The sequence below is a fragment of the Myxine glutinosa genome, chromosome 4, assembly GCF_964187855.1.
Source record: "Myxine glutinosa chromosome 4, kmMyxGlut1.1, whole genome shotgun sequence".
NCBI classification, from domain to species: domain Eukaryota; kingdom Metazoa; phylum Chordata; class Myxini; order Myxiniformes; family Myxinidae; genus Myxine; species Myxine glutinosa.
The window spans coordinates 64,939,772-64,953,008 of NC_136264.1; the positions used below are offsets into that span (position 1 = coordinate 64,939,772).

Consider the following 13,237-nt stretch of genomic DNA (forward strand, 5'->3'; position numbering starts at 1 on the left):
GAGAGGGGAGAGATGGCACGTCCATGCATGGGACAATCTGCTCAAGTCCAATCTGTAAACACGTCACTTCCCAATCACATTCCTCATGGAGTTCGGTTGAGGTGCATGCAACGCTTTCGGTCGATTACGCATGCTCGCCTTTCATGTTGGAGACCTCCCAGATACGTTGGGGTACCGACTGACGGTGCAGGCGATCCGCACGCAGAGTCGCAGTCGCAGTCCCGAGTCCTTTGCAAATAATCTTTCCAGCATCAAATTGCTTTCATCACCGATGAGCGTCGCGGTAAATGCATTGTCAAGGATGTTTTTACTTGTTATGATCTCCGTGCAAGCTCCACGTCACACCGTGATGTTGGCACAGAGCAAAAAAAAAAAAAAAAAAAAAAAAAGGATTCTCAAAAAAGTCAAACACAAGTAAGAATCATAAAACATGTGGCACACCACTAAACCGTATACTGCAGGCTGGCACAGGGAAGATTCTACAGCAGTTGCACAACCTCACGAGCAAATGGGCAATGGGGTAATGTAAGTAAGTGCAGCCTTTGCAGGAAACCGGATGTGAAAGCACGAGATCGGGAGAGCACGAATAGTCTCGCAGTCGATGAGACGTCGGCCGAGTGAACGTTACCCTGTGCGATCCGCGTGTGGATCCAATATGGCGACCGGAGGTTCCGGAAGTAGGCCGCAAAGATTCAACATCGAGTGTGAGACGCAGTTTAGAGTTGTTGCGTGGACTTTAAACTCATCAAGCCCATTTCTACAAATTTAGAATTTCCACGACCTGAATTCAAGATGGCGTATAAATATATGGAACAGATCGTGCATCCGTTAGCGGAGCGCCTCAAGATTGTTATCATCACGTTGTAGTTTCTTAACGATAGCCGTTAAAAAATATTCCCTCTTTTCCATGTTCATGCCATGGGAATAGTTCCCTGGGGTTTGTTCGATTCGTGCAAGGGCAGCTAGCACGCAAGACAACGTACGACAGAGCCGCACAGCCAAGAGACTGCAGAGGCTCGGCTTCGAATAAGGCCAAACACATCTCCACCGGCCAATCTAATTCCTGGACGAAATAAATGGCAAAATTATAACCGATCCTTCGATCATCAAGCGAACGTAGAAAAATTTCCTTTAATCCCAAATGAGGAGTGTGATTGGCAAATATCAAGGCATAAAGCAATGGTGCACGAGGCATGGCGGATTCAGAATGTGCGACGCAATCCAAGGAAGGTGTGAAATTTCCAATCAGGGTTTTCCATGCTTTTCAACTCGCAATACAAAACGCGTGTCTGCCGACAACTTGTGCGTCCAAGATAGTCTTCGGGTTGATGTACAACTCATCACTGAGCGTGAGGGCTCTTTGCATAGGAATGTTCTCGTTATGTACACAACTCGTGCGAGTCCGGCTCCAAGGAGGTGCTGTGGCAACATGGAAGCCCCCTCCAACCCCTCTCTACATGGATGGAGTTGCTCCCAGAAAGCCTCTACGTACAATGGTGTTTGTCTTGATAAAATCCCAAGCCAACCGGAAAGCGACCCTTTTTGCAAAACGGTGGAGAAAGACCCAACAGATCTACAGCCTTATTTTCCAGGTGGGGTCAGGTTCGTTGAGCATCTGGTCAATCCTACAATTTAATTTTCTGGGTAGCCTGTAGCACAGCATCGTTATGGAAAACGTTTGAGGATATTGCGTAGAGCATTTTCTTCATGGTCTCACAGTATGCCACGGGTGCCACACCAAGCCATTGACGGTAAAGGGTAGAACGCTATCGATGAAACTACCAGGCAGAAAAAATAAATAATTTATAAGTGGACACAGTGTATATGTATAAGTGGACAGTGTGTGCAAGATATACAAGTGAATATGGGTGGACATGTCCGTGCTTTTGTATCTGTGCATGTGGAATTTTGTAACATCCTACGTACCACTTTGGCGGTAAGGTCAATATATATATATATATATATATATATATATATATATATATATATATATATATATATATATATATATATATATATATATATGTATGTATGTATGTATGTATGTATGTATGTATGTATGTATGTATGTATGTATATATATATATATATATATATATATATATATATATATATATATATATATATATATATGTATGTATGTATGTATGTATGTATGTATATATATATATATATATATATATATATATATATATATATATATATATATATATATATGTATGTATGTATGTATATATATATATATATATATATATATATATATATATATATATATATATATATATATATATATATACATATATATGATTTAAAAAACAATCAACAATTTCTCACCTTATGGACAAGTTATTGAAACCAAACGACTTTTCTTTCAGTGCAAAGCAACGTGCCGCTCAGTCCTTCTCCCCAACGCGATTTGGTGTTGCTGGTTCTCCAGCTGGAGCACATCTTGGCACCAAATGTGTGTTAAAGATTGAGGTTTTCAACAATGCGTTGGTTAAAGTGAGACACGACTGCATTTGCCTTGTGAGAGGAACCTCTCAAGCAAAGCGACAACCTGAACACCTGCAACCAAACTTGGCCTCGAGCACGAAGCTCTTACTGAGAAAGCCGACTTATCCGTGCGCTCGTCGACCATCAGCCCTCCTCAGGACTCCTCTCTCTCTCCAGGCCATTGCTATTTACATCCTCAGTGTCCGAATCTGCGGGAGCGTTCTGCTCGGGTCCGGCATCCTCATCCAGGAAGTCGAGAGAGTTGTCACTGGGTAGGCCCCGGATAGTGAACTTGTGTGAGACGTGGGCCCAGTGGTCACGGTTGGCAGAGACGCGTTCGTAGAGCTCCGAGGCACCTGGGAGCAAGTCTTTTAGCAACCTGCGGAGGGTTGGACGGATAAAGCAAATGGTGGTGGCAAGTTTGAGACGTTTGTGCAAGGTGCACGTACTTGTGTAAAAGCAAATATAATACAAAGGAACGGGTGGGGTACACAAGTGCAAGTGGAATTATTTGTCATAAAAGTACAATGCAATACAAGCTCTGATATACAAGGGAAGCAAATGCTTGGGACAATGGGGTACACATTTTCTACTTTCGCTTGATGATCGAAGGATCGGTTATAATTTTGCCATTTATTTCGTCCAGGAAGTAGATTGGCCGGTGGAGATGTGTTTGGCCTTATTCTAAGCCGAGTCTCTGCAGTCTCTTGGCTGTGCGGCTCTGTCGTACGTTGTCTTGCTTGGGACAAGGGTACAATACAATACAATACAATACAAGGGGACAAGGGTACAATACAATCCACGAAGCCTGTGTCATATATATATATAAAGCAGTAAAGTATGTTTGTTTGTTTGGCCTCTTATAACTCGAGAACTACTCATCGCAGAATAAAACCAAAGGCATATTCGGAATCAGTACGTCTCAGAGCAACTACAGCACACCCTAAAATTAAAAAAACGTCGCGTTTTAAAATTATGACGTCATCAGCATATTTCGGAGCGTTAATTTTTCAACTTCATATTCGGAATCAGTACGTCCCAGAGAAACTACAGCACACCTTAAATGTTTTTAAAAACCTTCGGGTTTTAAAATTATAACGTCATCAGCGTATTTCGTAACGTTCGTTAATTTTTCAACTTTGACGACAATGACTTCCGACTTCCGGGTTTGGAATGCGGGAATCAGTACGTCTCAGAGCAACTACAGCACACCTTAAAATTTAAAAAACTTCGCGTTTTAAAATTATGACGTCATCAGCGTATTTCGGAACGTTAACTTTTCAACTTCATATTCGGAATCAGTACGTCCCAGAGAAACTACAGCACACCTTAAATGTTTAAAAACCCTTCGGGTTTTAAAATTATGACGTCATCAGCGTATTTCGTAACGTTAATTTTTCGACTTTGACGACAATGACTTCCGACTTCCGGGTTCGGAATGCGGGACCAATGCCATTTGACAGGGAATAAAAAATAAATGCGACATTCAATTGACGACAATGACTTCCGACTTGACTCCCCCCTCCCCCGTCCACCCTACCCCCTCCCCTTCTCCCCTCCCCCCTCCCCACCCCCCTCCCCCCTTGCCCCTCCCATCCCTCCTCCTCTTCTCCCCTCTCCTCCTCCCCCTCCCCCCTCTTCTCCCCCCCCCCTCTCTTCTCCCCTCCCCCCTCTTCTCCCCTCCCCACCCTCTCCTCCCCTCCCCACCCTCTCCTCCCCTCCCCCCCCCCCGTTCCCCTCCCCTCCCTTTTCCCCTCCCCTCCCTTCCCCCGCCCGGCAATGCCGGGTACTTCTGCTAGTATATATATACATACATACATACATACATATATATATATATATGTATGTATATGTATATATTTATATATATATATATATATATATATATATATATATATATATATAAATATACATACACACATACATACATACATACATACATACATACATATATATATATATATATATATATATATACACATGTCGGTCAGCAGCAGGGGGGGTGGGGGGGGGGGGAGGGACACACCACGTGACACAGGGCACCTGAAATATATATTTAATTGTGTCTTTCTTTTGCTTGCTTCAAAAAAGCTAGATTCAATGCAAAACATGTTGTTTTCACGGCTCGGTCAGATCCAACCTTGGAGACGTTTTTCAACATCTTCCAAAGGGAGAAAAGTTATGGGAATAGTTGTCATTTAATTCTTGTTTGGCTTTCAGTTAACCTCGAGCAGAGTATGAGTTAATATGCTTCCTTTGATTTGTATGCCTGGCTCAATATGTTTTACTGCCAAATGTAACACAAGGGATCTTGTTTATGGGAACGCATCCCTGGGCCTTGTAAGCCCAGCTTGTTTGGAATTAGAGCTTGAGAAATATCTTACTTTCACACACATCTGTGTCTTCAAACTCGGCCATCCTGTCTGAGGTCATTACTTCAGCGGAGGCTTTTTTAGGCTTTGTTCGATTATATAAAGGATCTTGTGTCAGAATGTTTTCAGTGCGGCTTGGACTTGCACGGTCTTGTGTGACAAGGCCCTGCGATTTCAAGACGTGCTCCACAATTGTGTTTGCTCGATTATTAAACCTCACTTGCTGCTTCAAAGGTGCCTCTTCTTGAGTTCCAGAGGGGGGGCTCCCGACAATACAATACAAGGGTACAACGGTACAATACAATCCACGAAGCCTGTGTCATATATATATATATATATATATATATATATATATATATATATATATATATATATATATATATATATATATATATATATATATATATATATATACACTGTAACCCCGATATAACGAACTGCTCGGGAGACAGAAAAAAAGTTCGTTATTTTGAAGTGTTCGTAATACTGAATAACGTACGAATCACCATACTATCACACCTATTCATATGCAAAACAACAAACTCTTTGTATTGTTCATTCATGTACATTTTATTGTTCGATTGTACGAATAAAAAACTTTAAAAAGCATTGCTGCTGTGTCATTGTTTAAAAGTTCATGTATAAATAAAATGTTCAAGTACATGTATATTCACCGAATGTTCAATTTACTGCGTGAAGAAACTGGTAATCTTGGATTGTTTACTCTTGGAGGTGGCGTTTTCTTTGCGTGCATAAGATAATAGCTGACGGAGCTGTAAAACTTTAATGCTGTCGACCGGTTGCCCTCCAAACCAGGAAAGTGCTGTTTCAAGTCCGGCAATTACATCAGATGTTGCTGGAACTTCTTGTGGTTCATTGGTGTCATCAGAGTCACTTTCGATGTCACACTGCAGTGTTGTTTCACGAACGGAGGCGATAATTTCTTCATCGGTCATCGAACTGGTCACGGGAACGTCTTCATCGACGTCCACCCATAATCTTGCAAGATTATCCAAATCTTCGCCATTAACTTCAGCAATGTGCTGTAAATCTCTGGCAATTTCCGATAAAAGGACATCGTCACTCTCATCAAACTCAGGATCGGTGTTTTCTTCATTGGCTGCGTCATCAACAGGATAAATGGCGGCACCGAGTGATATCTTCCAGCACTTGTTGACCGTTGGCGGCGCTATATCAGCCCAGGCTTCTCCAGTGACAGGAATGCCGTATTCTCTGGAAAGGTTTGCTGCTTTCTCACCAAGACTGAGATGACCAATGATACGGAGCTTGTCTTCAACTGACAAGATCTTGCGTTTACGGGACGGTGTAGCCATATTGATTTGCCTTACGTTAAACAATAGAATCTCATTAAATATGCGGGGGACAGGAAGTTCGTTCGTTATATCCGGAAGTTCGTAATAGCGGGGATTCCAGTGTATGTATATATATATATATATATATATATATATATATATATATATATATATATATATATATGTATGTATGTATGTATGTATGTATGTATGTATGTATGTATGTATGTATGTATGTATGTATGTATGTATATATATATATATATATATATATATATATATATATATATACATACATACACATATATACATATATATATATACACATATATACATATATGTATATATATATATATATATACACATATATACATATATGTATGTATGTATATATACATATATATACATACATGTATGTATGTATGTATGTATGTATGTATATATGCATGTATGTATGTATATATATATGTATATATATATATATATATATATATATATATATATATATATATATATATATATATATATTGTCGCGCGGCCGCCTTTGATTAATATCAGGCCGTCACGGATGCCAATCGCGAAGGCCTTAGCCCCCGAGACAAAAACTTAATGGCGGATTCCAAAAATCAACAGCTACACCAAAGTGCGCGGGATGGAGGGGAGCGGCGAGACCCCTGCAGCCTTACCTGTTCTCGGGGCGTCTCCAATGCTGCTGCAAATTAAATAAATCACACGGAAAACTGCGTTCAGGAACATATACAAAAAAAAATACAAGGGTTTATTGCAAAGAATGGTGGGACAGGAAAAGCACACTCCGGTAATAAATATCCTAATCGGGACATCCCTACACGACAGATCTCAAAGCACAGACGAGGGAAAAGAATACCAAAATAACACGTCTCGTTGTGTAAGGGGGGACGGACGGGGGGGACGCGTAGCTCGGTCTTATCTGTCTCTGGTCATCTTCCGTGTAACACGGCCCCGCTTGGCCGCCACCAGGCCTCGCTCCAAGCTCCGATCCACTCGCCGCCCACGAGGTCCGTGCACCAAGCACCTCGCGTCCAACGCAGGCCAGCGAGCTCCACACAAGGTCGACCCTCAACTTGAGCACGAACACAGAACGACGAAGAACGGCAAAGGGGGGAAGAGAGCATGAGTCCACTGCACGCCAAGTGCCGCTTCGAGCCAAGTTCAAGCCAACGAAGCAACTCTCACAATTCTCTCCCTGTCCGAACTCCACTGCTGGCCAACTCCTCTGCTCGCCAACTCACTCACTTCACGAAAGTCTCAAGACTCACTGCCAGAAGCAACTCTCTCAAGACTCACTAGGCGCAAGACCCACTGCCAGATGCAACTGCTCTGAACCAACTGCCACGCAACTCCTCTGCTTGCCAACTCACTCACTCTACGAATCTCAAGACTCACTCGGCGCAAGACCCACTGCCAGACTACACAATCACGTCTCTAAACTCTCTGCTTGTGCGAACTCTCTTCTCGCCAACTCACTCACTTCACGAAAGTCCTGTCGCCCCTCCTATCACTCCGCGGCGGTGACGTCAGCCTTGGCACGCCACCCAATCAGTGGCCTCCACCGAATCACAGGCCTGTGGTATGGTCATAGCACGTGGCACTCGAGGTGGATAGGCCTGTCGGAGGTGTAAATGGCGGCGGCCATGCGGCGGTGTCCTGGCCTGGTTTCCTTCCTAAGTCATGTCAGGGGAGGGCGTTATTTAGTGTTGCACTAAAGGTCCTACCGACGTGTCTAAGTGGTGAGCAGTGCTAAAAGAGACAAAGGTTTGGCTGACCAGGTGTGGACACACAGGGGTTTATTCTTAATCCCTACACTACTTATCACTCGAACCTCCTGGTAGATTCACAAGTATACATCTTAACCCGAAAAACGCATACACATACTAACTTAAAGGTACATAGTGGGTTCTAGCTATCGCGACATCTCGAAGCATGTTACCTATTCAGATCGAGCTGCTCTACATATTGCTCTACCCCACCAGACATAACAATATATATATATATATATATATATATATATATATATATATATATATACATATATATATACATATATATATATATATATATATATATATATATATATATATATATATATATATATATATATATATATATATATATATACATACAGTCATCCCTCGCTATATCGCGCTTCACTTTTCGCGGCTTCGGTACATCGCGGGTTTTTCTCGCTAGTATATGTAAAATTATATATCGGATTTTTCATTATATCGCGGGATTCTGCGGCCTATAGGTATTTTTATTTTTTTAGATTTTAATTATTTTTGTGGTAAAATAAGCATTTTCTAGCCTAAAAAATTAATAATAATACAAATAAAAATATAACACATTAATTAAAACCTATATTAAAAGAATATTACAGTAAATCGAAATAAAATACGCATTATAAATGAGTCGACAAAGAATCGCGCATTTTGAAAGTCCCGTATTCTGGGGGTAATTAACTTGTCCATGATTCTGGGGGTAATTAACCCATCCTTAAGGAGGGTTCTTGGACGGTTCTTCGCTACTTTAAGTAACTTGCAAGGTTGATGCCAAACTGTGTCCTGCAGTTTAATGATCAATATGGTTTTAAGAGTCATCATACTTTGGGTAACCTCTAATTTACAATAACTTATGTTTACAACTTAGAGACACATGATCATGATGACGATTTCGATGATGTTGTCTAAAGCTGCAATTAAATTAAGTCGCTGAGTAACATGAATGACCGAGGTTGTGGAGGATGGGATTTTTCGGTCATTACCTTTTGATACAGATGAGATAACTGCTTCATCACTGCATCAGATCAGGAATAACCACCCTCCTCACCTCCTCTCCACCCCCCACTGCTTCCTACAAATTAACCATCAGGAAGCTGCTGCATATGCAAGAGGAAGCTAATGCATTTCTTATTAATTTTCAAAATTAATCATCATCTCTATTTTGAATAGCTCATGAAGACTTCTTTATGCTTAGGCCTCAGGTTTGATTAAGGGCACTTTCGTCAATTTTTGCCTTTTGCTTTCAAAAACACAATTTGCATCAATGTAAATACTTTGTTGTACTGTACTTGTGTAGTTCCATGATCATATGTGTATGTTTGTTTGTTAATTAATTGCAATTATAAAAGAACTTGCATCAATGTACTGTACAGCTATATATACACGTACAAATATTTTTCTAATACGTAAGGACTAAGGATGGGTCTCAAAAGTGTGTTTAAGAGTGTAGAAAGGGTTCATAAGAGCGTGGGAAAGGTTTATGAGTATGGGGAGGGTTTTTAAAGGCTTAAAATATATAAAAATAATAAAATAAATATATGGTTTCTACTTCGCGGATTTTCACCTATCGCGGGGGGTTCTGGAACGTAACCCCCGCGATAAACGAGGGATCACTGTATACTGAAACGCAAAAGAAACTTACCACTTGTTTGAAATGTAATAAAATTGTAACAGTTCAAAATAAAACAAACCAACAATTGCTAATTGAAACATTGGCATTTTATTGATGACATGTCAAGTTTTTGACCAAGGGTCCAAGATACACCATCTCATCAGTTTGTTCTACAGTACAGAACAGCACAGGGTGCAATGTCAGTCCCCTTTCAATAGCGTGTGTGGCCACCATTGTTTTGGATACAGGCAGTGCATCGTCGGCGTATACTGCCTACCAGTCTTTGGATGGATTGCTGCTGGATTCTGTCCCACTCAGTCCTCAATGTCTGAAGCAGCTCTGCCCGTGTCCTGGCCCTGCCAACTACGCGTCTCCCAAGCTCATCCCACAGGTGCTCTATGGGATTCAGGTCAGGGGAGAGCGCAGGCCACTGCATGGTGTTGATGTTCTCGCCTTGGAGAAATGCAGTGGTAAAGCGAGCAGCATGGGGACGAGCGTTGTCATGCTGAAAGGTTCTCAGTTCTGGGTGGTCTAGCAGGAATGGCAGCAGATGAGGTCGCAGGATGTTATCCACATACCGCTGGGCGTTAAGATTCCCATCCACAACCACCAGTGGCGTCCTGTACCGGCCTGATATGGCGGCCCACACCATCACACTTGGGCCACCCCACCTGTTGGCTTGACGCATGCAACAATCGGCATATCGCTCGCCAGTTCTTCTCCAGACACGCTCACGCCCATCAGGACTGTCCACACAGAACCTTGACTCATCGCTGAAAGTGACCTCGTTCCACTGCGCCAAGGTCCACTGCTGATGCTGCTGGCATCATCTCTGTTGGTTGCGGCGATGGGCAGCCGTCATCATGGGGCCTCTGCATGGTCTTCTGGCAGTCAGACCATAGTCATGCAGTCGTCTTCGTGCAGTATCATTGGAGATCCGTGGGTTTGCACGCCCCAGAGTTTCTGCCGCAGTGCGGGATGCTGGACGGAATCGATCCCGCAGGTGACTTCGGACCATCCGCCTGTCCTGCCTAGCAGTGGTGACTCTTGGCCTCCCTGATCGAGGTCTGTCATCTGCAGAGTTGTGGAGGGTGTCTCTGTCCACCAGGGCCGATATAGTCTGGTGTGAACAGCCAAGGCGACGTGCCACCTCACGGTAGCTCAGGCCGCCTTGCAGCATGCCCAGGGCACGCTGCCGTTGATCCCTCGACAATCGTGGCATGTTGATTGAAATGCCCATTTTGCACTGGCCTTTTTAAAGCCAATATCAAGACATCACGTGCAGCTCATTAAAATCATCCCGTACCCCTTGGCTAATCACTGACAGTCAAAACGGCTGTTCAACAGCTGTGCTATGAAGTGACCATTGAAGGTTCAAGTGACCATCCGTGACCGTGTTGTCTGACAGTGAGGACACTATTGTCCACAAATAAGTTCACACATTTACTACACGCAGTGTTATTGTTGATATTTAAAGGTTTCAAAGGTGGTAAGTTTATTTTGCGTTTCAGTATGTATATATATATATATATATATATATATATATATATATATATATATATATATATATATATATATATATATATATATACATACAGACTTGGCATTTAATATGGAATATTTTTTTTGTGGGGGTGAACTTACTTTTCAAGATGTCTTAGAACCAAAAGTTCATTGGAATTATGTTGAAATTAGTCTAGATTTTGTTAATGTCACCTTTAAAAGAAACAAAAACCACATTTGACATTTCGAAACAAATAAATTGATCCTTGAAAGTGATGTAAACTGATATCGAACTCAATTCATGGACAGTACTGTTTTAAACTTCTGTACGTTTTCCAGAAGTATCTCTTTATTTTGCACATTAGGCAAAAAATTTTTTAACAAAAACAAAAGTTAAATTACGACTGGGATTACGGACAGTAAAATTACAGTTCAGTACTTCGTGTAACCCCCACGAGCATTCAGGAGAGCATGTACACGTGAGGCATGCTGTTCACGAGATTTGCCGAGGTTTGGACAGGAATCGCTTGCCATGCAGTGACAATAGCCTGCTGCAATTCACGCACAGAGGTCGGCTGCTGGTCCAAGTGGTCGATTTGACGCGTTAATTCTGCCCACAAGTTCTCTATCGGATTCATATCCGGGGCCATGGCAGGCCACTCCATATGCTCTACACCACGGTCAGCAAGAAAGTGTTGGATCATGCGAGCACGATGAGGCCGTGCATTGTCATCTTGGAAGATAAAGTTTCCTCGAAAGGCTGCATGAGCAAATGGAAGCAATGTTTCTTCCAGAATGGCCCTGTGCTTGAACTGGTTCAGGTTTCCATTCAGAACAACCAGGTCAGTTTTGCCCCCTGCATGAAAAGCAGCCCAAACGGTCACCCCACCACCTCCAGCTTGGACTCTTGGCACTATACAATCTTTGTTGTCGGCTTCATGCACTTGGCTGCGCACTCGGACGCGGCCATCTTGACGATAGACCAGAAATCTAGACTCGTCACGGAAGATCACGTGATTCCAGTGTCCTGGCTGCCATCGACGGTGCGCTCTGGTCCACTGCAATCGGCGCTGGCAGTGTTGTTTGGTCAGGCGTGGCTTTCTCAGGGGATGCCTGGCACGACAGCCTGCTTGAACCAGTCGTTGGTTGACTAGCCTTCTGGATATAGGCACATTTGTCAGTTGCTGCCACTCAGCCCTTAGCCGATTAGCTGACTTGGTACGGCCATTGCGGACTAACCGGTGCAGCTGGCGATCATCCCTCCTTGTTGTTCGGCGGGGACGTCCTGGCCTCGGTATTGGAGTAGGGACACCCCTCTGAGCATTTCGTTTCAGGATCTTTGACACCTGACCTTGAGTGATGCCATACTGCCGAGCAATAGCACACTCTTTCATGCCGTAATTTCGTAAAGCCACCACTCCATGACAAACAGCATTGTCGAGTTGACGGAACATCTCTAGAGGAAGCGGTAATAACTTTTGGAGACGTGCAGCAGTTGTTTTCCACTAATACGGAACGCAACAACCCTTGTATACCCGACTGTGAAGCCAATCGTCAAATGCACCTGTCCGTACATTTTGCCACGCCACCTGTGATATAATCCTGTTGTTGACTTCTTGCTGCGACAGACAATCAGTGACGTGGTTCTTTTAACAAATAAATCACCAAAGTGTAAAAGAAACTCACCAGATTGATATACTGAGTTAAGAAAGTAAACCCAAGTCAAGAAAAAAAAAAATATTCCATATTAAATGCCAAGTCTGTGTGGTGATTGAAAAGTAACTCCCTATTTTAAAATACTTATAATTTATTTCTTAACTATAATTTTTACAAGAAATGGATATAAGAAGAAAGCGTATAGCATGAAGTTTTATTTAAAATTCGATATGGGCACCAGAATTCGCCACCAGCTTCTCAAGCCGCCCGGGAACCGCGTCAACTGATTTCACCAGGAACTCTTGTGGGATGGAAGACATAACTTCTCGTATTCTCCCTTCAAGTTCCTCCAAAGTCGTTGGTTTGGTACAGTAGACTTGCTCTTTTACCCAACCCCAAAGAAAAAAGTCACATGGTGTTAAGTCAGGGCTCCTGGCTGGCCACTCATACGGACCACGACGACCCATCCAT

At 42.6% G+C, this 13,237-nt stretch overlaps 1 protein-coding gene across 1 annotated transcript in view; it reads right to left on the reverse strand.

Annotated features, from left to right (window-relative positions):
- Nucleotides 1-2,488: 2,488 nt before the first annotated feature.
- The window catches only part of PDE2A (phosphodiesterase 2A), a 376,017-nt gene continuing 365,268 nt past the window's right edge, over nt 2,489-13,237 (reverse strand). Inside the window, exon 31 of the mRNA XM_068112452.2 lies at nt 2,489-2,872. Within this exon, the coding sequence (XP_067968553.2) occupies nt 2,638-2,872 (235 nt within the window). The 3' untranslated portion in view covers nt 2,489-2,637. The remainder of the gene's footprint in view (nt 2,873-13,237) is intronic.